This window comes from Manis pentadactyla, chromosome 6, assembly GCF_030020395.1.
Source record: "Manis pentadactyla isolate mManPen7 chromosome 6, mManPen7.hap1, whole genome shotgun sequence".
Lineage (NCBI taxonomy): Eukaryota > Metazoa > Chordata > Mammalia > Pholidota > Manidae > Manis > Manis pentadactyla.
This window is the reverse complement of record NC_080024.1, coordinates 105686214-105712869: the sequence shown is the minus strand read 5'-3', so window position 1 is coordinate 105712869 and position 26656 is coordinate 105686214. Positions and strand designations below refer to the sequence as shown.

Sequence of the window (26656 nt, the reverse complement as noted above, 5' to 3'; positions counted from 1 at the left end):
CCAACTCACACCTGGCAGATCTTGCTCCTGCTTGCATGGAGTTCAGTATAGCCGTCCCCAGGTGTGCTGGGAGGGAGATCATGGAGGGAAATGGTGAGGGACCTCCACAAGTTAAAGGGTGAAATGTGTGTCCTCCAGAGCCAACTGTCTTGGAGGTGAAATATGATTGTCAGGGTGCCGAGGATCGGATGGTGTGGCAACCAGAGGTGGAGTTGAGTCCTTGATCTTTGGAGCCCAGACACTGATTCAGCAATAAAATTAAGTGACTGTTTATTAATGACAATTGAAGGCCAGGATTGTTGGCCTCTGCTCTTTCATATGCCCATGAATTTACATGGTTTGAATACTGTGGAACAGGATAATAAACAAGGCACATGGTGATGTGGATTTTAAGATAGTCTTCTGATTGTTTTTCCTTTACAGTGTTTTGAATAACTGAGAGTAAGTGTGGGAGAAAGGAGAACTTGGGCTTCTTCATGCATGTGTTTTTGTGCATCACTGTGTGGCAGCTCCTACTTAACTCTGTTGCTTTGCTCTAATAGCCAGTCTGAATGTGATACCACTGCTTCTCTAATTTCATTTCTTATTAGCAACATGTAGACAATCTAGCTTATAGGAAAATGCCCCTTTCCCCTAATCATAACAAGGGATTAATTGAGGGTGGTGTGACTGTCTGGAATAATCTTTCACTGGTACTTATAGAACTCCTCAGGCATTGAGGCTTGAACTAACAATGTGATCGGATGTTAGGATGAATGAGACAAGGTGTTTGCCTCTAGTTGCTTTCATATATTCCATGACTCTTCTGCTCTATACCGTGGTTGCTCCAGGGGGTGCTGTGTCAGTCCTCTCTGTCCAAGGTTTTGACCTTCTTTGGTGCAGATAGCTGTTCAGAGCTCTGAGAACCACTCCCTGGCCTAATGATGGGAATGCAGCTGGCCACTGTCCGAGAAGGATGCTCTGGTTGTTGACAAGGCAGTGGGCTGCCTGTCTGTGCCTCATAGACCTTTTCTTCACACCCCTTACCATCATTTTTATGTGTTGTTGTTTTTTAACAAGTTTCTGTCTCCCCAAGTCCCTGAGGACAGGGACTAGGTTCCATTGTACTACTTTACCTCCAGCCCTTAGTACAAAATAGGTGCTCAATAAATGTTGAGTAAATAAGTAAATGAATGAACTTTTCTAGAGGTAATTTGGCATTGTATAGACAATATACAGCCATTAAAAGTGATGTTGAGAAGGCATTTTTAATAACATGGAAAGTATACTTAATAAGTATAAATACTTATTTACTTAAATTGATATAAATACTTAAATAACAAACCATAATTAGTCCATTTGAAGCATATGCTCCCCCATCCCCATGCCATTAGCACATATCCAAACCTGGGATATGATCACATCTTAAAATTGCTAGTGTTTTCTTTTTCTTTCTTATTGGCACATAAAATAGTATCTTAGTATTACTGTCACCTTTGATTCAATGAAATATAACCTATTAAGAGAAATATGAGGTCTTTTTTGTTAAAAAAAAAAACCTCAAAACGTTCAATGGTAAGTACACAACTAATTAACAGTGCTTTCTTCTGGTTTCTGAGGCTAGGGTGCATTTTCTTCTTTTCTCTCTTAACCTCCTTTTTTCTTTTCCTCTTTTTTTCTTTCTCATTATCTTGCTTCTTTGGATTTTAGCTTGTCTAGGTTTTCTAAATTTTCTATGAATTTTTTGGGCAATGTAAATTAGCTTAAAATCATTTCACAGAAAGTGATTATTATATTTATGTCTCCACAGAGCTCAGACCTCTGAACCAAAGTGAGAGTTAGAGGAGTCATGGGGCTCTGCCTGTGTTACCACCCCCCTCTGGCCCCTCAGATAGATTTGCCCTTGATGAGCTTGATTCTGCCTTTTTCCAGCTTTACCTTTGTTACATGAAATGATTACACCATCTTCTTTCACTAGGGATGTACCTGGGCCACTTTCATAAAGCAGACAAGACATTCCTCCCTAGTAGTGAGGGTTGGATAGAGCTCAGGAGGGGAAGGCGTTGCCTCTGCTTGCTTCCCAGAGAAGGCGAAGGCATGTGGGGTTCCCCTGAGGACACTGGAAAATGCTTAATTGCCCTCTAGGGATCTGTGCTTGACTATAGATGATTCTACACCATACCATTTGTGGTTACCCTGCTGATCGATTATTAACTGTCTCTGTTGCTAATATACATAGGAAAACTTTAAGCTACTCATAGGTCAAACTGTTATGTATTATCTTATGTGGAGCTTATGTTCTTAAAACTCTATTTGCAGCCTGTATGTTTTCATTTGTACTAGAACATATACAAGTTTTTTCATTACATGTTGCAACATGAATGTTCCTTAGATTAATTCTTAATGAACCATTTCATTCTTGCATTAGGGACAATTCACAATAATAAAAAGCATTTTTGGTGGAACAGAAGGGGCAATTTTTCCTTACCACAGAATTCCAGTTAATATATGTAGAAGAAATGAGGAAAATGGAAATTTACCATTAGACCTCCATAATAATAATGGATGTAGGTAATCTATTAATAGGTGCTAAAATTAGTCAGTAAAAGTTAAGGAGAAACAGGGTATTTGAATATTCTTAAAGTATCTCCCTCAAGATAATTACATTACATATGTTTACATAGAAAATAACTGTACAGTAAAAACTGGCAGACATCAAGTACTCAAGGTCAACACCAGCAGAAATAAGCACCCACATTTGGTATCCTGGTTATGATGCAATGAGAAAGAACATCACCTCCGTGGTATTCTTTCTTATAATGCATCATCATAGTCTAATCATGGTAAAACATCACACAAACCCAAGTCAAAGAACATCCTACCAAATACCTGACCAGTACTTTACAGAAGTGTCAAGGTCCTCAAAGACAAGGGAAAACTATAAAGACCTGTTCAGAGATAGAAGAGACTAAGGACCCCTGACACCTGTGTACAAGGTGGGCTCTTAGTGGGACCTGGACCAGAAACAGGAAACCATTGGGAAAAACTGATGAAATCCAAATGGTACCTGTAGTTAATGGTATTATACTAATGTTACTTTCTTAGTTGTGATAATTGTTTTATGGTTGTCAGATTATAACACAAAGGGAAGTGGGGTTAAGGGTGTATGGGAACTCTGTAGTGTTTTTGCATCTAATTATAAGTCTAAAATTATCTCAAAAGTAAGAAGTTAAAAATCCATTATGGATGTATATAACCTTTTAATTTAGTGTTGTTATTGTTTATATGTTGTGCTTGATCACCCATGGGGACTCCAAAATTACAGTTATTGGTTTAGACTGGATTTTGAAGTGCACTGTGTGTACATTTTTTTCCTGCCTCAAATTTGCCTTGCGATTAACCTAACAAAATAGGAAGTGAGACCAATTCATAAAACTTATAAGCCATCTTATAGGAACTTACTGCCCTGTTTCTAAATGGGTAGCTTGATTTTAGTGGATGGTTTATTTTGCCAGTTGGAATAGGGATTCAGCACAAATGAGAGGATGGATTTTGAGTGCAACAGCTCCTTTCCACAATTGAAGGTCCATGAGGAGCAAGATGCCATAGAAGGTGGCAGTTAGTTATTCCGATAAGCAGATCTACAGATTCCTCAAGAGTAGAATTGTCTTGCTTAGTCTCAATATCTCATAGTTTTCCCATAATGGGTGCTCAGTAAGTGTTTGAACAAAGTGTTTGTTATAAACTGATGTTTTACTACTTCCAAGTAAAATATTTAGGTATTTAAAATAGGGACCTCCTAAGGACACATGGATTCATGTAAGGGTTCTTATAGAAGAGCTGGTATTTTGGGTGTTTTTGTTGAAATTGCCATTATGAGATTCTACCCAGTTGTCTACACTGAGTTCTTAAGTTGGTGTTTGCTCAGGATAGCTTACTAACCCTTGGCAGCAGGCAGCCCAGTTACCGCACCTCTGCCTTTTCCCCGTGTACATCCTCCGTGCTGGCCCAGCACACTACCTGCTGTCCCCAGGATGTGGCGTGTCCTGCATGCTCAGCCTCTGCTCAGTTGTTTCCTGCCCTTCAAGAACCTGCACCATTCTTCTCTCTCTCTGAGAAAGTCCTGTTGTTCATCTTCAGAACTTAGGCCAGCAGGTTCCTCTGTGAACTCTTTCCTGACTGCAGGATTCTGTGTGTCTCATTTATAACATTTATCATGGTGTTTCTGGTTAAATGAATTAAATTCATTCATTTGTTCACTCATCCATTCATCTGACATTGATTGCCTATTATAGGCTGGGTACTTGAGGAACTGGAGGCAGAACAGTGAAAGAGCTGACAGGGTCCTTGACTTTATGGGACTCCATTTTAGCAAGGCATGGAGGTTTTAGCTAGTTAAGTAATTATGGTTGTAAGAAGATAATTTATTCACCTATATCCATTTCTAGGTTATGAACTCTTTGAAGGTGTGGATTTTTGTCTTCCTTGCTTTTGTAGCCCTAGCATGTAAAATAGCAACCTGGCAACTAGTGGGTGCTCATAAATGCTCAAACTAACTGAGCATTTAATGGCCCTATCTGCACATGATAATATGGTTAATCCCTTTACTCTCAGTAGCCTCTCGAATTTTTGTTTATCATCTATGAACTGAGCTAATAAAAGGAAGACTTTTACTGGTTCTCCTTCTGGAAGTGCCATTTCCTTCTTCTGGCCCATAGGGAGGGTCACATGTGACAGGGTAAGGTACAAGCAACAGAATCTAGCAGGAAGGGCTCCTCTTGAGCCTTCTATCTCACACCCCAGGCTCCAGGGAAAGCCCACAGTGGTGTACTGGGCTGCAGAGTTGAGGTCACATGGCTGCACCCTGGCTGCAGGCGAGGCTGGCATCCAGGGCTTGATCTGCATTTGCAGTTTTGTTATGAAGGAGCTCCACTTTCCACAGGACCTATGAAGTAGGGAATTCCCTAGCAAAAGGTTTCAGTGCTGAGCAGGAAAAAAGAATTGTCAATGTCTACTGCTCACTGAAATGCAATTGGTTGACTGTAAATATCAGCTATTTTGTGTTTAAGCAAATAGAATATTTGGACAAAGTAAATGAATGCTTATGCAGCGTTTATATAATGGCATATTTAAATATGCATCAAGTTCTTATAAATTTCTCTTTTTAACCTTTTACCTTCATTTAATCTCTAATGTGATCACTAGAGAGGCCTTAGGTCTGTGACCAGGAACTTGTAATTTTCCAAGAACAGTGTTTTTTATAGAACATAGCTTGGTGGAATATGATTTGGGAAAAATCTGAGTACAGAAATTACATCTTTAGAAATCAGAGAGTTCAACTCAGTCATTCAGTCAGTCAACAAAATTGACTGGGTGTCTTGTGTTGACTGTGGTTGCTGTGTTCTAATTTGCGTTACTTAGTAAGTTTTTCAATGAAATTTCTTATCTTCTTTCTGCAAAAGAATACAGCAGGCACATGAAATCACTGAGGAGAATAATAGTTATAAAAGAGTGTTAGCATTTCTAGCCACATCCAGGGTTTCCTTACCAGGTTTGGGGTAATTAAATGAATGGGTGACATTTGCTCTGGACATGTTTTCCCAAACTATAGATGTATTACATGGTCAGCTACCCTTTAATCTGCAAATCCGTGTTGGAGGCCTACCTTTTGCCTTATTTTGTGCTAGGCACAAAAGAAACACAAAGATGAACAAGTCGGAGTTTCTGCCCTTATAAAATGGGTCTTCTGGTTGATGGGACAAACAGGCAGACAGTGAGGAACAGTGCTTCTGGTTGCATCCTTGTAGAGCAGGGTTATTGGCACCTACCTCGTTGGATTCATGGGGCTGTGTGTGTGCAGTGCTTGCTTAGTCACTGTCATTCTTGTCATTGTCACTTAGAGGCCAGAGCACAGACAGGACTCAGATCTTGGAGTCCTTTTGACTTCAGGCTGTGGAATTTGGATTTTACAGAGGGAAATCATGCTTTAATTTTATAATCATATGGTTAACTGGAGAATAGGATAAAGTCCCCTATCTACATAATTTGCCATTTTTAAAATTTATTTTTGCATTTCTGTATTTGTTGCAGCTCAGCAGGAGACCCATTAAACCAAAAGTCCTCATTATCTTCTTGGGCCAGAGACAGTAAACCAGGAGACGGGCTGTCAGAAGCCTACCAGCACTCTCTTCAGCTTGAAGTGTCAGGGCACTCAGAGCAGGAGGGGGTCCACGTGACCCTCAGCTGGTCAACAGGGTAGCCCTTCTGAGGTGGGCCTCATTATTCTCCAGGAAGTAAACTCCCCAAATACCAGGCTCATCTTTATGCAAAAAGAGGTATAAGAACTCTTTGGGAAGCCTATGTAAGCAGTTCTTGGGAGATCACCCTTGCTACTGTTTTCACACATGACAATGAATAATTAAAGTTCACCTGCAGTTCAATCTGGAGATGAGATATTTCGGAGCATCCCTTGCATGGAGGTCTCTGTAAGAATACAAGATAGGGCTATTAGTCCCAGAAATGCTGGTTTACTCCTCAGCTAAGAGATTGTTCACATGTGTGGGACATACCCAGTCTCTTATGACCTGAAAAGAAAGATCATTTGCATTTGTTCATTTAAGATGGGTGATAGGCTAGAGGAATGGCCTTTCTCCAGATGATTGTCCTTGCCAATAAATGGGGTCTGTGCATGTCTACTTCTAGCCTGTGGTGTGCCTGTTTGCAGGCTTGTTAGTAGGACTGTTCTGAGCAGCAGCAGGGGCTGCTCCGCTGAGGGTGGGATGTGTGTGCTTTCTGGACTGAGAGGTCTGGTTGGGGGAACAGAGGTATCTCCTTTGGGCAGGGACTGTCTGAGGGAGCTGGCCATGTTTCTGGGGCTGCAAAATACATAGAATACTAAGGGGTGCTGACTTGTCTTTGAAATAGCCCCAGGGGTTACTTTTTTAAAGGACAGCACCTCCAGCTTACCGAAGGGCAAACATTTCCCCCAGGACAGGTCTTGGCAACCCTTTGGAGCCTAGTGTGTCTTCTTTCCCAGTAGATTTCCAGTTCTTAAAGGTTGTGTGCTGGAGACAAGAACTGCTGGCTGCCCTGTCAGTCTGCAGGATGGATGGGGAGGCTTGTTTGCCTGGAGGGATGCTTTGCATCCTGAATGGGTCCTTTGTGAAGCTGCCTTTTAGTCGCTGTGGAGAGCCTTCCAGGGTGGAAGTTAGGGCGGCAGTACTGTTTGGCCTTGGCCTCATCTCCTTGTTGCCTTGCCCCCATGGGGGTCTTAGGTGCTGGGCCACACAACGGGCATTAGTCCCTCAGTGACTTGCAGGCTGGGGGCTCACAAGGGCTGACCAGGAGGTCTTTAGTAATGACATGGGGATGGTGGGGACTTTCATTCTTTGAGATAATGGAAGCTTCTGGGTTGAAGGAGCTATGAGGGCAAAGGATTCCTAGTAGGAGGGCATCTATCTGCCTGGGAAGCAGGGCCAATGTAGTTGTTCAGTGGGACATAATTAGGAAGTTGATGCTGAGGGTAGTTTAAAGTTTAATGCTTGAAAGGTCTTCAAAAATCTTCTATTTAGTTTCTTCATTTTTTTTCAGGTATGAAAACCAAGGCTCAGAAAGTTTAAAGTCACACAACCACCTTTTAGCAGAGCTGATAACTGGAAACTGGAGTCCTGATCATGGGATGTTAATCTGTGCCCTACCACACACTGGCTGTTTTGAAACATGGCAAATTATCACCCTCAGTTTACCTGTGGGAATGTAGGCCCCAGTTGTGCCCAGTAGTACCTCTTGTGGGTATGTTGTGTAGCTTAAATGAGGTAGTGTGTAGGAGGCCCCTTGACCAGTCACTGATGTGAATGATCGTGAATGATGGCTTTGCTCACCAGCCTCCCGTGCAGCAGCCCTGGGCCTCTGCAGGTTCTTGCCTGAAGGACCTGAAGTTGTATGAAGAGATCATCCCACCACCATCACCTTTTGAAATTCTTGTTTTGTATCCAGTTTTCTCTTCAACAATAACAATAACTTTATCTTTAGTGGTTTGTGGTTCTACCTTCATTCATGGATCCATTATCTCATTTGATGGATTAGGTCAGCAGAGCTTATTATAACACCCTGCTGTAGAGATAGATAAGGAAAACAGACCCCATCAGAGAACCACTGTGTTAATGACACAGCAGTTTAGGGAAAGGTTTGTGTCTACTACAGATGTCTGTGATTCTTGGTATGAGGCTGGTGCCTTAAAACATTTGTGCCCATATCTAATAAAATAGTTCATTCATTCACTCTCTTATTCAACTAAATTTTATTTTCAGTCTGCAAGAAATACGCTGGATGCTATCAGTGAAAAAACATGAACAACACAAGTTTTATAATAAAGGGTAAAAAACATATGTGTTGTAATAGAAGGTGTAATTAATGACTGTAGCACACACATGGGGTGCTCCCTATGCCACAGTCTTCTTGGTGCTATTTGTTATTTGAGTTAATTCTCATAGCAATCTTATGCGATAAGGGCTATTTCTGTCTCCTTTTTATAGCTAAGGGAATTGAAGCACAGAGAGATGACTTGACTTGTCCAAGGTTGCACAGCCAGTAGAGCCATGCTTCAGATCCAGACAGCAATATCCAATCTAACCACTTAGCTACACTGCCTCCAAAATCAGTTGCTACATTAGACAAATGAGGGCAGATAGTTCTGAATAGGGAATGGCTTGTAGCTTGATATTCCATAGTTCACATCTCAGTGTGGTGGGGATAGGTGAGGTCAAGATCTGAAATTTAGAAAAAGTATTTTCAGAAATGTATTTACATAAATTGATTCCTTCTTTCTCAAGCTTATCTGCCAGAATTCACAAGCTTTGTACGAGTATTCAGTGCAAAAGTGAGGTGCTCAGGAAAACCAAGTGATTTTCCTACTTTGGTGTGATAACCTAAGCACATGTCTTTATTTACAAATAATTTGACAAATTGATGATTTGATATATTTCAAACCACACAAATTCATGCTGCCATTATGGTGGCCTAGATTCCTTTTTACTCAATTAATTGTAGGTAATTTTTGTATGTTTTCTTACCTTTTTTACATTTTACAACATGCCAAATCCTGACACCACCAGGCTACACTTCTGTGTTGGTAGATCACACTCATCCACTGAGGAAATACAGCCCCTGGAAATGAAAGACTTTCCCAATTCTACGGCTCACCTCTTGTTTAGATGTTGAGTCCTGGAGGCTTTGCTTCCTGGGCTTTCAGGAATCCTGTGCCCTCACTGAGCCCTGGAACACCTGCTCAGCCCTGAGAGCCTCACAGGCTAGTCCCACTTCCCCTCTATAGCCTTCTGCATCTCTGCCCAGCCCTGGCCATGGTTTCACTCCTGGTGCTAGGAGCAAGCTCGTTTGTGCTCCCCAACTCCTGGGCACTGGATCTATACTAGGACTACCACCTGTGCCTGGGCACCGGCCTCTAGGAGCCAGTGTGGTGCCATCTTTATTGGGAGACTCACCAGGCTCCAGTAACTTGCAGCCCCTGCTCTCTTGTCTGACTTACCATCTGGGACATGGAGATTCTTGTATCAGGTCTGGCTTGTGCCAGGCCTCTTCCAGATCATTCTTCTTGCCTGAATAGTCTTTAAAATTTCATTTTCCATTGCTGTGCTGGATCTCTTCCCATGATTTCTCTGTCCCTAGCCTTATCTATTAAAGGTTTGGGGCCTTCATTCTTCCATTGCAGGCACTTGTCACTATGGATAGATAGCCCTCAGGTATGTGGTCAACTTTTGAATAACCTGTATTTTTTGCTCATCACGCATTGAACACATAAACTGCCTGTGATGTGCCAAGTTCAAAGTTTTGAGCACCATCTAATGAACAAACCTTTTGATTGGTGGTTTGCTGGCACTTGCTGCCAGATGGTAGTTTGGTTCCAGAACATTTATTCATGGGGCAGGCATTCTGCCAGAGAGAGAGAGTTCTAGCTGGTCCCACAGGACTCCCACGCCCAGGGCTGTCAGGCCAGTGCTGCCACCTTCAGACTCGGCATATGCCAGTCTCAAAACCAGAAGATAGAAATCTTATATAAATGAAAGCAAAGATGATTGAATTCAGTGGTGGTCTGATTGTATGACATAAAAAAACTTCATATGCTTTTGTCGCTAACAATAAATACTTGCAGTAAATGCTTCAGTTGGAATGTATTTTACTAGCTTTATAAAATCACCTTAAGGCTGTATTTATAGAATCATTAAGAGTCTAAAGGGAGTCTTTAAAATTTTCAGTTATATTTGGCTGCATTTTATTGAGGGAAATTGTATGCTCTAATTATATTTGGGAATCCATATAAGTTTGGGAGAAAGACCTCTTTATATAGATGTATGTAACAGAGATGTGTGTTCTTTGATATTCAGTCTTTGTGTCATTTTACAACATATTGTGCAATATGAGTGATGATTCAAGTGGGAAAGCAATTAGCTTGGAAGTCGTTAAGCCATAGTTTTGGATCATGGTTTTGCCCAAACTTAGTTTCAGATCTAATATTACATATCTGGGAGTCCTTTAAGTTCTCAATATATGATTTATATAATTCATCCTTAAAATTTCCCCATGATATAAATACTGTTAATCTGTATTTTACAGGCATATAAACTGTGATTCAGAGAGATTAAGTAACTTGCCCAAGATCATATATGTAATAATGGTCACACCAGGATTTGAATTCAGGCAGTCTGATTCTAGTTCCACCAAGTTCTAGCTCCTCCCTTCTTTGGACCAGAAATTTCTAATCTCTAAAGTGAGAGAGTTGGTTTACATGAATCTTAGGGTTTCTTCCAGGCCTGTTATTCTCTGTTCTCAGCTAGTAAGGAGATTGGACATGGACTCCTGTGCATATGTTCCCACAGACACACGAACACAGATTCAGCCGGGTAGTCTTACTGAAAGGCCTATGTAAGTTATGTGTTTCATTGCTGTGGATGAGAACAGAATCTGTACCATTCTGCATCCACCTGCAGAGGAGAAACAAGTGTTTGTCTCTTCTTAATCGGCTACCACACTTAGTGATTTTTAATGGACAGGTGATACCTACAATATTGAGAACTTTTTTAAAGAGGGGGAGTTCTTGGGATACAGCCTTGCAGAGCACACAATGTTTTTTTAATGTATTAGTTCTTCACAAAAGTTAAGAACACAGGCCTTAACTGAAGATAAACATCACAAAAGCACACTTGAGCTCTAACATTTATTTTGCTGGAGACATCCCAGTAAGCGTTGCTCAGGCTCTGGAGCCCAAGCGTGGTCCTTGCTTGCATTGCTTACAGAACACGGGTCCTCCATCGCCCTGGCTCTCATGGTCTGGGCTTTGTAGAGGGTAATGGCTGACCACAGAATACTCACTCTGGAATGATCTGGACACCATAGGAAACATTAGCTCATTCACTGGTGCCGGAAGACACCTCAGTCCTTTATGTCACAGTGTACAAGGGACTCAGCACAACCTGGGGGAGACCTCAGTAAGCAGGATGCTCTCAGCTGAGCAGCTGCTCAGGTTTTGGTGCTAGGATGGGAAAACTCACGTGAGCAACGTTCCTCCACACTATGCATATCAGAAAAAAAACATCAGAGAAAAGCATATCAGGGTCACTGAACAAAGTGATCACTGTTAAAAGCAGAGAATATCAATCTGCATTTAGTACCACAGACTTTTTTAAGTTTGTAGAGGGGATAGCTGTGCAGGATGGAATATTCAAGTTGCCTTGTGGGCCCTTGCTTTGAGCGGGGGGTGTTTTGGGGCATGTTTCTGGACCTGTATATGAGGATGCATTTGTACATCTTGACGCCTCCAGAACGTTTGTGACCTGAGGATAAGCAGTAGATAGGCAGGGTGGGCGTGTGAAATATAGGAGGCCAGACCAGGCATGCATCCCTCTTCTCTAGTCATTCATCACAGAGCCCCTCTTCCTGCCCCTCTGCTTCCCACGCACACACTGTGTCTCAATGTGAGGGCGGGCAGGGAGACCAAAGATGCCAAGAATTGTTTCCTGGCTCTTCTGCAGGTAACCGTCTGCCTACTGAAGCTTTCTGAGCCTCTGCTGTCTCATCTAAGATAGTATGTATATTTGTTGACTGAATGCTAAGTGGTTAAATAAAAGACAGTGGGGATAAAGAGGGTAAAAGTTTGGGTATCTGATGTTTGGTGAGAGTAAGTTGGAAAGGTGACTGCTTTGACTTTCGTTAGTCTGAAGATGAACTTGAAGATTAGGGAAGATGTAATTTGTCCAAGGTGTGGATGAACCAGTGCAGGCCTTTGTGCCTAGGGGTGGGCACTACCTGCTTGAAAAAGCCCAAGAGTACACTCCACCCAGTCCAAGCCTCCTTCCAGTGTCGGAGTCTTCAGAGTTCGGTGAGTCTCATGGGCCTCGTGTCCCTGAGGATGGAGCTCTGGCCTTTGTGGAAGAACCCTGTTGTCGGCCGCCTTTTGTCTGCATGCCTGTGTTTTTGTAGACCTTCTGAGAGGCTGTACTCATCTTCTCCAGTGTTTTCCTGATTGCTGTTAATAGAATGAAAGACACCTTGAGCCCAAGGGGGAGCAGAAATGCAGATACGCTCATGACCTGGGTCAGCTGCGGCACATTCTGCAGAACAAAGGAAAGCAGGCTTGCTGGTGGGCAGGGACTAGAGCCTGCAGGCAGAGAGCAGCACCTGTGGCACTGGTGTTCTCAGGCTGTGCAGCTGTGTCTATGCTGGTGCCCTCCCCCACATGCCAATGGCTTGAATGGCCTGGATCTGGGGCCCAGCAGATAAGGTAACCAATTTGTTTCAACAGAATGGCTGGCCTGTACTTTTGATCCTCCTCGTACATTGAACAAATTTTAATTTCTGTTGTGACTAACAAATTACTCATTCATCTCTAAGTATTACTGAATTAATAGCAGCCTTTTGCCAATATGTATTTCCCTAGTTCATTCCATTATTTTGTCTTTCCTTTATTCATTGAACATTCATTATTATTGAAAAATAACTCAGTGCACTGTGGAAGATGAGGGGAAAAAAGGGCATCAGCCTTTCAAATACCAAGATCCAAAGAAATTCTCTCTCCCTAGCCCAGTAAGCCTTACTAATTGCCACTTGCAAATACAGACACTGTATACTTCTGCAATTGTTTGTTAACCACAACAACAAAAAAGAAAAAACTAGGCTTGCTGTTTTGTCTCTAGCAGCACACCTGTTTTTTCCTCTTCTCCTGTCTCCACAAGATATGCATCTGAAGAGTATGTTGTTAGGTACAACTACCTAGATATGACAGGTCCAAATTTCCCATTTTATTTGCTTGTGTAAGGCAGTGGGCTGAAACTGCTCTCCCAGCTCAACCTTCGTGTGTGATCTCCACTAGCCAGGAATTAAAAGAAGGTGATGTGTGGAAGGAGTGTGGCCCTGGAGTTATTAGCAGCAGTCTGGGGAGTTTCCCCATGGTTAACCCAGCAGTTTTCACTGGCCAGGCGTAACCTATGGCTGAGGATTAGTAAGCAAATGCCTGCAACACTGTTGGTGTCCAGAGCCTTTGTTTTATCTCATTAATATTGATACAGTCATTGTGAGCCAGCACTTGTTTAGAACTGTGACAATTTTTGGCCTTTATGGAAAAAATTTCTGATTTTAAGAAGACATGGGAAAAGCCCTATTTACCAAGTTCCGCATTGAGCTGTGACTCCAGCTGCTTCCAGGAACTGGGAGGCTGAGTCTGTGAGGATTCACCCTCATTACTCTTGCTTCTGCCTTTCTGATTGCTGACACATTGTTTTCATGTGTCTACAGAACTCTTTGGGGCTATCGCCATGTGTGCACTGAAGAGCTGTAGAAAGTCCTGTTAACTTGATTCCTTCTCATGTGTCCTTGTCTCATAGGAAACCTGTAATTATTGACATTTTATAATTTCTGTGAGTGATTCTCTCTTTGTGAAAAATATATACACTTAAATTATTTTCTGGTATTGATGGGCTCCCAATTTATAGCGGAGAGGAGGTGAATGTACTAGTTTGGATGATTTACACAGCTTTAGTGGCTTCAACTAACAAAGACAAATGGATGCTTCTGGTTCAGTGTGAAACCAGGGGACTGATGAGTGTACTGCTCCTTTTACATCTTTCTCTTTACCTTACATGCCTGTGCAGATAGTCTGTGGTGGAAACACAGATTTCAGATGTAAGTGAAAGAAACAAAACTGAGCCTCAAAGTGTACTTCTTTTTTCCCCTCCCCCCAGTGCTTTTTAAAATTTAAGTAGAAGCAGTTATTAGTCACCTACTGGCTAGACTTTGGGGGTGCAAAAATGTGATGTGTTTTGGGCTTGAGAGGTCTCACCAACGGGTGGGACAGACAGACAAATAATGACAGCAAAGTGACAAGTGCTATACTGGAGGGTGGAGGGATGCTCAGGCAGCCATGGAAACATAGGGGCAGCAGTATTTAATTGTGGGTGGAAAGGGAGAGGTTGGGAAGGCTCCACAGACATGGTGTGCTTTTTTTTTTTTCTGGAAGGTCAGTAAGCAATTGTCAGGTAAGAAGTGGAGGGAGCAAGTCATTCTAGGCAAGAGGAATAGTGTGCGTTAAGGCACAGTGATAGGAGGCCGTGGGGTGCTTGAGAGCACTCTTGTGTTTGGGTGTCTGGCTTCCAGGGTGATGTGAGGAGGATTTGGAAATAAGGTTAAAAAATAGGGCCACATCAGGAGGAAGAGTCTTATATGACTAATTCACATGGACTATATTCTGAAGGTGATGAGAATCTATTGAAAGATTTAAGTAGAGGAGTTACATGATATTTATGATTTCAAATAGCAATTTACTTGGTAGAGTAAAGCTTCCTTCATTCAAAAAGTATTTTTTGAGAGCTTATTACATGCCAGATACTGTTCTAGGCCTCAGGGATGTAACAATAAACAATACTGTAAAAATTCCCTATATTCAGGCAAACTTGCATTTTAGTGATCAGAGATCATTTTAAGTGCTGTAGGAAAACTAAAGCAAGGAGCATAGGGAGCCCTGGACATGGGTGGGGAGGAATTCTATGCCACAATTGTTTCTTATTTAAGGTAATTGTTCTATAAATTTGTTTATAGAAATAATAGAGAAAATCTCCTATATTGGCTCTGGAATAGAACTAAAACTCAACTCCATGTGGTTCCTCAAAGAAACTAAAAATAGGAATACCATTTGACCCAGTAATTCCACTCCTAGGAATTAAATCCGAAGAAAACAAGATCCCTGATTGTAGAAGACATACACACCCCTATGTTTATCGCAGCACTGTTTACAATAGCCAAGAAATGGAAGCAACTTAAGTGTCCATCAGTAGATGAATGGATAAAGAAGAGGTGGTACATATACACAATGGAACATTATTCAGGCATAAAAAGAAAAATCCTCCCATTTGCAAAAACATGGATGGATTTAGAGGGTATTATGCTAAATGATAAGCCAGGCGGAAAAAGACAAATACCAAATGATTTCACTTATTTGTAGAGCATAAAACCAAAGCAAAATGGAACAAAACAGAAGTGGACTCACAGACACCGAGATGGGACTAGTGGTTAACAAGGGGGAGGGGCTGGGGAGGATGGGGGAGAAGGGGAAAGGGGATTAAGTGGCACAGTAATTCACAATCACAATATAGATTGGTCACGAGGACAGTGGTACAGCACAGAGAATACAGTTAATGATTCTGTGACATTTTACTACGTTGATGGATAGTGACTGCACTGGCTGGGGTGAGGATTTGATAATATGGGTAACTGTTGAACCACTGTATTGTGTATTTGAAACCAACATAAGATTGTATATCAATGATACTTTACTTAAAACAAACAAAAATCTTAAATTTCAGGACCATTTAGTGTATTTACTCCTTCCACTAATGAGGACAAATGTGACACATTAGAGGGTGGAGATTAGAAAGGTGAAGAGTAACCTCAGAACCATGTTGGAGGTTGTGAATTGTTCTTTAAGCTAGACCAGTTACTGCTATCTCCGTTAAGGACAGAACAAGAAAGAACGGGGTTAATTTCAGCAGGAGCATTAAGGATGGAATGTGGACAAACATGAGTTTTCCATACTGGAGTGGATGGCCTGGGGAGGCAGATGAATTGTTCTCACCATGTTTCCATGCTTACAGAGTCATTGTTAACTACTGTGCTTATCAGTCCAGCTGAACTGAACTCAGCTGCAGCAATGGTGGAGAGGCCTTGGCGTGGGGCATTGCTGGTGTTTGAGGCCTGTTCTATTGTACTTTTGGAGGGGTGGGGGCCAGAAGGAAAGCTAGGCAAGGGTGGAGAGTGATAGGAAGACAAGATTCTGGTCTGTGGAGCAGAGTGATCAGTGGGAGGAGATTTGGGGACAAATGACCACTAGCAACAGGATGCCCAGTGTTCCCAGGTGCTGGGTCATTAGATCACACTACAGAAATGGAAGAGCTCCCAAATGGGTGGGCCCTTGGGGAAGAACTAAGCAAAAAGACAGATTTGTTGTTAATTTCAGAAGGTAAGAATTTTATCAAAGCCAGTATTCTATTGAGAAGGATGGGTTTTAAGATCCTGGCCCTGGGTATTAATCAGATTGTTTTTGAGGTCTCTTCAGTCTACAGGAAATAGTCATCTTTTGGTTATTGGAGAGATAGGCAAAGGAATTCAGATCCTTAGTTGACCCATGGTAATATAAAGAATTTCTTAATGAAAGGCCTGAAATGAGCATGTTTAGGATGAAAAATTTCTTGTCCTTGCAGAACGTGGGATTCTAACCTGGCCTACATTGTCAGAAATAGATAATTTTCTCCAATAAAGCAGTAACCATGGATGGAAGTGGAATGCAAGGCTAAAGGTTCCTCATTTCTCCTGCCCATGGCAGGATTGGTCCAAGGTCATGGGAACCTCTTGCTAAGAACTAAGAAGCCCCCCTACCCACCGCTATTTTTTTCTCTCTACAAAATACAGCATTTAAAGGAGTACATGGCAGTGACTATCTACCCATATTTATTGCTGGCCTCAAATTTAACTAGTGTGGAAACCAAAGGCCATTATCATCTGAAGGTCTCCCTCTAGAGATGAAGAGAGAGCTCTGTCTGCCAAAATCTCTTGAGTGCCTAGGGCTGTGCGTGTTGTAAGGGACCTTTGAGGCTTGCCTGCATACAGCTTCATAAATAGGAGGTCCTCAGCTTATCCTGGGGGTTTGAGGACTGAATAAGGTCTAAAGTGGGAAATTTATTTGAGGAGACAAAGAAGGGCTTCCGAGGAACCAATAAAAATAAGACAAAACAAAAGGTAGCGAACTTTCCTTGTTGGGGGTGAGGGGCATTCTCCATGCATGATAGAGCATCCTGCTATCCATTAAGAAAGCATAAAGATACCATCTCAAAATTCTTGTGTGGGTTGTCTAAAGGAGATGGGGAACACATGAGTTTGGGTAGCTGGTTCCCTATGGCATTTTGAGGTCAGAGAAGTGTGACTTTGTGGGGGGTCTCAGAAGGTAGTTTTCAAAAAGGGAAATTTCATAAAGGGTGGGTGACAGTTGCAGGACTCCCTGGCAGACAGCCACTGCAGACTCAGGCAAGAAAGTGAGACCGTTTTTACCAAATAGGAAAAAATAACTAGCTGTGATCAACTTGAGGAAGACTGATTGGGTCAGCAACACTGAATACATAAATACTTGCCTTACACCCTGGCTCCTGAGCTTGTTTGCAGATATTAAAAAATAAAACAGGTGGAGAACTCAGTGTTCACACCCAGTTGTCAGGGTGCTGGAAGCCGTGACCCAGGAGCTGGCTGTTTCCTTAATAAACATCCCAGTTCATTAGCCAGACAATAGGCTTTCTCTCCAAAACAAAGGGGCTGGGTAGAGAGAACACTGTGATTTAGGAAGTAGGCCACATGACTGGGAGGGACAGACAGAAAAAGCCTAAATGTTTATGACATTGGACACTGTGGAGAGAATGAGTCCATAAATGAAGACCACAGGTAATTAAAAACTGCTTGGCTAATAATTTTAACTAATTCTTTGCCTTAAAAAATCTATGTAATTTTCTAATAATATATTTGAGTTTTAATTCCTTCTTTTTGTCTCTTTACCTCATTTTCCCCATCTACTTAGAATATTTGTTCAGTTAGAGCAAATTTCCTTCACTCAGATACCAGTAGTTAATTATGGTTCCTATAAGAATCTTCTGACAAACTTTTACTTCTGTTCATTGACTTATTTAAATAATATTTATTGAATGCTTACTATATATACCAAACCCTATTTCAGATTCTGAGAATTCATCAGTAAAACCAGGCAGCAGTTTATGTTCTAGTGAGGGAAAAAAGAACCAGAAACATGATGCATATATTTAAATATAATGTTAGATGGAAATAGGAACTGTGGGGAAAAAAAAACAGAAGGAGGACAGGAATGGCCAGGAGTATGGGGAGAAGTGAAATGGAGCAGAGGTTCCAATTTCAAATGGAGTGGTCAGAGAGGATCCCCAGAGACAGTGACATTTGAGCAAAGGCCTGACAGAAGTGAGGGAGATAGCCAAGCAGGTATCCTGGGAAAGTATGTCCTAGGCTAATGAACAGCACACTTAGGTGAGCCTTGTGTGCTCAAGGACAAGGAGGAGGTCATTGTGGTCAGAGTCAGGGAGAGGGGAGGGTGGAGAGTTGAGGGTTTATGGAAGGCTGTGTAGAGCTCCTTGTAAAGACTTGGGGTTCCCCTGAATGAAGCAGTAGCCATTTGATAGTTTTGAGCAGAGGAGAGACCTGATCTGGTTTCCATTTCAGCAGGAACATTCTGGCCACCCTCTTAGGACTAGAATATGGCGGGAAATGTTGCCTGGCAGCTGCATCTGAGGAGCTCTCTCTGTGCACTAGAAGGAACCTCAACCTGGATGGAGGAGGGTTCTTGAGTCTGAATGAGAAGGGATTCTTGAGCAGGTCAGATGAGTGTAGGTAAGGAAGGAATTCATTAGAGTGAAAGTAGAGATGAATGGCAGCTTCCCTGCAGGTGGCTGAGAACAGGTTAAGTGAAGAGAAAGTTCGCTGAACTCCTTCTCAGCTTAGGGCAGATTTCCTTGACAAGGCGTTCCTTCTTGGATCTGTACAGTGTGGGGACTAAACTCCACCACCCCAGGATTTTGGGGAGCTACGGAGCACAGGATGGAGTGAGATTATGTTCTGAGACCTTCCCAAAGGGAGGAGATTTTCAGGCAAACTACTAAGAGCAGACAATGAAGCTGCAGTTCCATCCATGTCACTCAGGCGATGGGAACTTGCAGGCCATATCAGAGCTCTCAGCAGCCCCTCCTGCTTATTAGGAGTAAAGCAGAAACAGAGTGAAGACTTGGAAATAGAATGAAATAGCAAAGAGACTACAAAGATGCTTAGCAGTGGAAGAACGCAGAGACAAGATGTAATAAGTTGAGCAGCAAGAAGGCTTTATTTAAAAATACACACTTAAAGGGGAGTGCAGGCAATCTCAGAGAGGAGGCACACTGAAAGGCTGGGGATTCTGTCTTCTAAAGCTTTCAAGAATTGGGCAAAGGACAGTGGGGTTGTGGGAGATGGGTGTAGGCCTAACATGTGGTCTCATGTCTTATCTCCAGTGAAGGACACTATGTCCTCATCTACAGTCAATCTTCTAGTTAATTTTGTAGGATAAACTTAACACAAGGAATTTATTGGTCCTATTCCTCTCCAAGATAGTGGTTATGCTAAAGCACTGAGAACATACTAGTTAAAACTGCATGACCGACCTTAAGAAAGGTTGGATTATTATCTGATTACTAAAGAATATGTTCGGAATTTACGTCCACATTCTCTGGTTTTTAAAATGGACTCTTAGCCTTAAGATAGGGTCCCTCCTGTTCTTACTATACTGTTTTTATCTCAGCATTTTTCATCATAGGCAGGAAAACTTAACCATGATGCTTGTCCCATGTCCCTGCCCTATTTCAGAAGGACTTTGGAGAAGATGAGAAACTGGTTATCTGGGTGAGAGATAATGGCACTTTAGACTCAGTGATTTTAGTGAGATGGTGTTAAGGGCTGTTCTCAGATACATTTTGAAGGCAGTTTCTGAACACACATTTGAAGCTAACAGAATTTCCAAATGGATGCAAGAAAGGAGTCAGAGATGATTCCAGTGTTTTTATGTGAGCAATGGAAAGGAAGAAGTTTCTGAGTTATAGTAGGCTGTGAGTAGAACCAGTCTGAATTGGAGAACAAAGTGCTTGGGTTCTGGCTATGGTAAGCTGAGCTATCTATTAGGTCCCAACTGGAGATGTGAACAGGTCCCTGGGGAGCTGGGAAACTCAGGATAACTGGGGAGGTACTTAGCCTAGAGACACTGGACTGCGTGAGATCACAAGGGAATGGGCATGTAGAGAAGGGAAGAGCCTGGGCTATCCACAGTTCAGAGATCAGGGAAAGAGGGAGGGTTGGAGAGGGACAGTCAGTAAGGGAGGAGGATGTGTGCTCGGATCTGTGATGCACCTGGTTCCAGTAGGAGTGATGATCTGTGGCCAAGGCTGTCTAGTAAGATGAGGCATGAGGTAACTATACTAGAGGTAAGGACATGAGGTTGCCGGTCACCTGGATAAGCAGTTTTGGTGCAGTGATGGAGGCTAAAGCTTGATTAGAGAATCATTCAGGAGAGAATCACAAATCACAGGCATTAAGCTGTGAGAGTAGAGAAATGGAGAATGGGGCCAAGAGCATTTTTATTTTAAAGATGTGGCAAGTTATAGCAAGTTTGTATAGCTGATGTGAAGAATGCCCTAGAGATGGTGTTGGTGATCAAGATGTACCAAAATGTCCAGAACTGAGAAGTTTAAAAAACCACCTTCATTTGGATAATTATAGAATAATCAAGAGCAGATAACAGAAGTACTTCAGGGCTAAAGTGAGATTTCATTCTTCAAAAACTATTTCCTAAAACTTTATAGAATCATGAATTCTAAGAACTGAAAGGACTTTTAGAATGTAAGACATTTGGGAGAGAATTAAAGATGGCGGTGTGAGAGGTGAGACAGAGGCTTCCTCCTAAAACCACATATAATACAAAAATACAATCAATACAACTAATCCTGAAAGAGCAACAGGAAATAGGGCTGCACCAGACTGCATACACCTGGAGGAAAGAACAGACCTCACGGAACAGGGTAAGGTACCAAAGCCATGATCCGGTGGGACCCAAGCCCTTACCTGACCCCAGCTCACTGGAGGGAGGAAGAGAAACAGAGCAGGGAGGAAATGGAGGCCTGGGACTGCTGAACACCTTGCTCTAGAGATCTGGTCTGGGGTTGGAAACCTAAGACAGGTGGAATACCTGGAGAGTGAGATTCCAGCAAATTGTGGAACACGAGGATCCATATCCGGCTGCTCTGGGACAAAAGAAAGGCGGGCACTCTGAGAGACTTCCTAACAGCAAGAGGGCTGCTAAAGGGGCAAGGATTTAACAGAGCTTACTGCTCAGGAGAAAGGACAGGAGACAAAATTGTCCAGGCACACTCTGCCCAGCAGGTTGGGAACTTTCAGGAGCTTCAGGCACTCCATCTCCCTGAATGGATACTCAGCTCCAAGGCCCCCCACTGTAACACACAGCCTGCCATGCATTTCTCCCAGCCAGCCCACCCCTGGCTCACAAGCCAGCTGCCCCTGCCCTGGCATCAGGCCAGCCAGAGGGAAGTCCCACCTAAAGCACCTACAATTGCAAAGTATAGAGGCTTACAACTCTCTGTTCAGCCCACTGGTTCTGGCAGTGGAGACAGGCATAGTAGCCAGGAAGCAGGAAACAGCTCTTTCCTCCCCCCAGGCAGGAATCTAAACTGCTCCCCTGTGACTCCTGACAATGCTCCAGGGATTGAGCCACTCCAGAGAGTAGAGCTTCTGGGCATTAGACAGCACCACATACAAATATGAAACATCAAACGTACCTGGTTCAAACCCAAATCATACAAAAACCAGAAAAAAACTCAAGTGAAACCAAACTCATCAATCTTCCCGAAAAAGATTTGATAATAAAAATCATAAACATCCTCATGGAGGTAAAAAAATTATTCAAGAACTGAGGAACAAATTCCTGTTGGAGATCCAATCATTATGGAATACAATGGAGGGTTTTAAAAGATTAGATATTGTAGAGGAGATGATAAATTAAATAGAAATCAGAGAAGAGGAATACAAAGAGGCTGAGGTACAGAGAGAAAAAAGGATCTCGAAAAAAATGAACAAATATTGAGAGAACTGTGTGACCAATCCAAACAGAACAATATTTGTATTATAGGGGTACCAGAAGAGCAAGAGAGAGAAAAAGGGATATAAAGTGTCTTTGAAGAGGTAATTGCTAAAAACTTCCCCAGTCTGTTGAAGGAGATAGTCTCTCAGGACATGGAGGTGCACAGATCTCCCAACACAAGGGACCCAAGGAAGACAACACCAAGACATATAATAACTAAAATTGCAAAAATCAAGGATAAGGACAAACTATTTAAAGCAGCCAAAGAGAGAAATAAGATCACATACAAAGAAAACCCATAAGGCTATCATCAGACTTCTAAGCAGAAATTTGCAGGACAGAGGGAATGGCATGATATATTTAATGCAATGAAGAGAAGGGACTCAGATGAAGAATACTCTGTCAAGATTATCATTTAAATTTGAAGGAGGGATTAAACAATTACCAGATAAGCAAAAGCTGAGAGAATTGAGCTCCCACAAACCATCTCTACAGTGTATTTTAGAGGGACTGCTATAGATGGAAGTGTTCTTAAGGTTTAATAGCTGTCACCAGAGGTAATAAGACCACAGTAAAGAAAGTAAAACAATTAATTTCCAAGAAAATGCAACATTAAATCAACTACCCTGAATGTCAGTCAAGGGATACACAAAGAGTACAGAATATGATGCCTAATATATCAAGAATGGAGGAGGAAGAAAAAGGAGGAGAAAAAACAAAAAAGAACCTTTAGACTATGTTTGTAATAGCATACTAAGTGAGTTAATGTAGACTCTTAGATAGTAAGGAAGTTAACCTTGAACTTTTGGTAACCACATATCTAAAGCCTGCAATGGCAATAAGTACATACCTATCGATAATCACCCTAAATGAAAATGGTCTGAATGCACCAATAAAAACACATAGAGTCACTGAATGGATAAAAAAACATGACCCGTCTATATGCTGCCTACAAAAGACTCACTTTAAACCCAAGGACAATATACAGACTGAAAGTAAAGGGATGGAAAAAGGTATTTCATGCAACTAATAGGGAGAAAACACCAGGAGTTGCAGTACTTGTATCAGACAAAATAGACTTCAAAACAAAGAAAGTCACAAGAGACAAAGAAGGACATTACATAATGATAAAGGGGTTAATCCAACAAGAAGATATAACCATTACCAATATCTATTCACCCAACACAGGAGCACCTACATATTTAAAACAAATACTAACAGAATTAAAAGGGGAAATAGAATGCAATGCATTCATTCTAGGAGACTTCAACACACCACTCACTCAAAAGGACAGATCAACCAGACAGAAAATAAGTAAGGAGACAGAGGCACTGAACAACACATTAGAACAGATGGACCTAAGAGACATCTACAGAACACTACCCAAAAGCAACAGAATACACATTCTTCTCAAGTGCACATGGAACATTTTCTAGAATAGATCATTTACTAGGCCACAAAAAGAGCCCCAGTAAATTCAATAAAACTGAATTGTACCAACCAGCTTCTCAGATCACAAAGGTATGAAACTACAAATAAATTACACAAAGAAAACAAAAATCGCACAAACACATGGAGGCTTCACAACATGCTCCTAAATAACCAATGGGTCAATGACCAAATAAAAACAGAGATCAAGCAAGAAATGGAGACCAATGACAATAATCAACACTGCAAAATCTGGGGGATGCAGCAAAGGCTGTGCTAAGAAGAAAGTATATTGCAATACAGGCCTACCTCAGGAAAGAGGAACTATCCCATATGAACAGTCTAAACTCACAATTAACACAACTAGAAAAAGAAAAACAAATGAGGCCCAAAGTCAGTAGAAGGAGAGACATAATAAAAATTGGAGCAGAAATAAATAATATTGAGAAGAATAAAACAATAGAAAGAATCAAGGAAAGCAGTAGCTCTTTCTTCGAGAAAATAAACAAATTAGATAAAACCCTATCCAGACTTATCAAGAAAAAAAGAGAGTCTACACACATAAACAGAATCAGGAATGAGAGAAGAAAAATCACTACAGACACCACAGAAATACCAAGAATTATTGAGAATACTGTGAAAAATTATATGCCAACAAACTGGATAACCAAGGTCCTCACCATGGCCGTCAGACAACACAAAGAAATAAAAGACATTCTAGAAAAATGCAACCTTACAAGGCTGACACAGAAAGAAACAGAAAAGCTGAACAAACCAATTACCAGCAATGAAATTGAATTGGTAATCAAAAACTACCAAAAAACAAAAGACCTGAACCAGATGGCTTCACTGCTGAATTTTATCAAACATTTAGTGAAGACTTAATATGTAACCTCCTTAAAGTTTTCCAAAAAGTTGAAGAAGAGGGAATACTTCCAAACTCATTCTATGATGCCAGCATCACCCTAATACCAAAAACAGGCAAAGATACCACAAAAAAAGAAAATTACAGACTAATATCCCTGATGAACATAGATGCAAAATATTCAACAAAATATTAAGAAATCGAACTCAAAAATACATCAAAAAGATCATCCATCATGATCAAGGAGGATTTATTCCAGGGAGGCAACAATGGTACAACATTAGAAAATCCATCAACATCATCCACCACATCAACAAAAGGACAAAAACCACATGATCATCTCTGTAGATGCTGAAAAAGCATTTGACAAAATTCTTCATCCAGTCATGATAAAAAAAAGTCATGATAAAAAAAAAAAAATCTACACCTCAACAAAATGGGTGTAGAGGGCAAGTACCTCAACATAAAAAAAGGCCATATATGACAAACCACAAACAACATTATACTGAACAGCAAGAAACTGAAATCCTTTCCTTTTAGATCGTGAAAAAGACAAGGATGTCCACTCTCTCCACTTTTATTTAACATAGTTCTGGAGGTCCTCACCATGGCCGTCAGACAACACAAAGAAATAAAAGACATTCAGATTGGTAAAGAAGAAGTTAAACTGTCACTGTTTGCAGATGACATGATATAAATAACCTAAGGAATCCACTCCGAAACTACTAGATGTAATATCTGAATTCAGCAAAGTTGCAAGATACAAAATTAATACACCAAAATCTCTTGCATTCCTATACACTAATGATGAACTAGCAGAAAGAGAGATCAGGAAAACAATTCCATTCACAATTGCATTGAAAAGAATAAGATACCTAGAAATAAACCTAACCAAGGAAGTAAAAGACTTATATTTTGAAAACTACAAGACACTTATGAGAGAAATTAAAGAAGATTCCAATAAATGGAAACACATCTCATGCTCATGGAGAGGAAGAATTAATAGTGTCAAAATGGCCATCCTGCCTAAAGCGATCTATAGATTCAGTGCAATCTCTATCAAAATACCAACAGCATTCTTCAATGAACTAGAGCAAATAGTTCAAAAATTGATATGGAACCACAAAAGACCCTGAATAGCCAAAGCAATCCTGAAAAGGAAGGAAAAAGCAGGTGGAATTACACTCCCCAACTTCAAGTTCTACTACAAAGCTACAGTATTCAAGACAATTTGATACTGGCACAAGAACAGACCCACAGAACAATGAAACAGAAGAGAGAGCCCAGATATAAACCCAAGCATATATGCTCAATTAATACACAATAAAGGAGCCATGGACATACAATGGGGAAATGACAGCTTCTTCAACAACTGATGTTGGCAAAACTGGACAGCTCCATGCAAGAGAATGAAAGTGGGTTATTGTCTAACTCCATACACAAAAGTAAACTCAAAATGGATCTAAGACCTGAATGTACATTATGAAACCATAAAACTCTTACAAGACAACATAGGCAAAATTTTCCTGAATAGAATTCCTGAACGCATCTCCTTGGGCAAGGGAAATGAGCACATGGGACTACATCAAGCTGAAAAGCTTCTGTATAGCAAAGGACTCCATCAAAACCAAAAGACAGCCTACAGTATAGGATAATATATTTGTAAATGACATATCCAACAAGGGGTTAACATCCAAAATATATAAAGAACTCACATGCCTCGACACCCATAAAGCAAATAACCTGATTAAAAAATGGGCGGAGGATTTGAACAGACAGTTGTCCAAAGAAGAATTTCAGATGGCCAACAGGCACATGAAAAGATGCTCCCTCCACATGGCTAATTGTCAGGGGAATGCAAACTAAAACCACAGTGAGATATCACCTCACACCAGATAGGATGGCCAGCATTGAAAAGACCAAGAACAACATATGCTGGCGAGGATGTGGGGAAAGGGGAACCCTCCTACACTGCTGGTGGGAATGTAAGTTATTCAACCATTGTGGAAAGCAGTATGGATGTTCCCCAAAAAACTAAAAATAGAAATACCATTTGACCTGGGAATTCTACTCCTAGGAATTTACCCAAAGAATTCAAGTTCTCAGATGCAAAAAGACATATGCACCCCTATGTTCATTGC

At 41.3% G+C, this 26656-nt stretch overlaps 1 protein-coding gene across 25 annotated transcripts in view; it reads left to right on the top strand.

The window, feature by feature from the left end:
* The window catches only part of LDLRAD4 (low density lipoprotein receptor class A domain containing 4), a 514307-nt gene that overhangs the window by 245445 nt on the left and 242206 nt on the right, over window positions 1-26656 (top strand). The window contains exon 1 of one of the 25 annotated variants that reach the window (XM_057504011.1): window positions 17697-17967. The exons of the other annotated variants lie outside the window; for them this stretch is intronic. Within the exon in view, the coding sequence (XP_057359994.1) occupies window positions 17955-17967 (13 nt within the window). The 5' untranslated portion in view covers window positions 17697-17954. Of the gene's footprint in view, window positions 1-17696; window positions 17968-26656 lie in introns of those variants that run through there. 25 annotated transcript variants of the gene reach the window in all.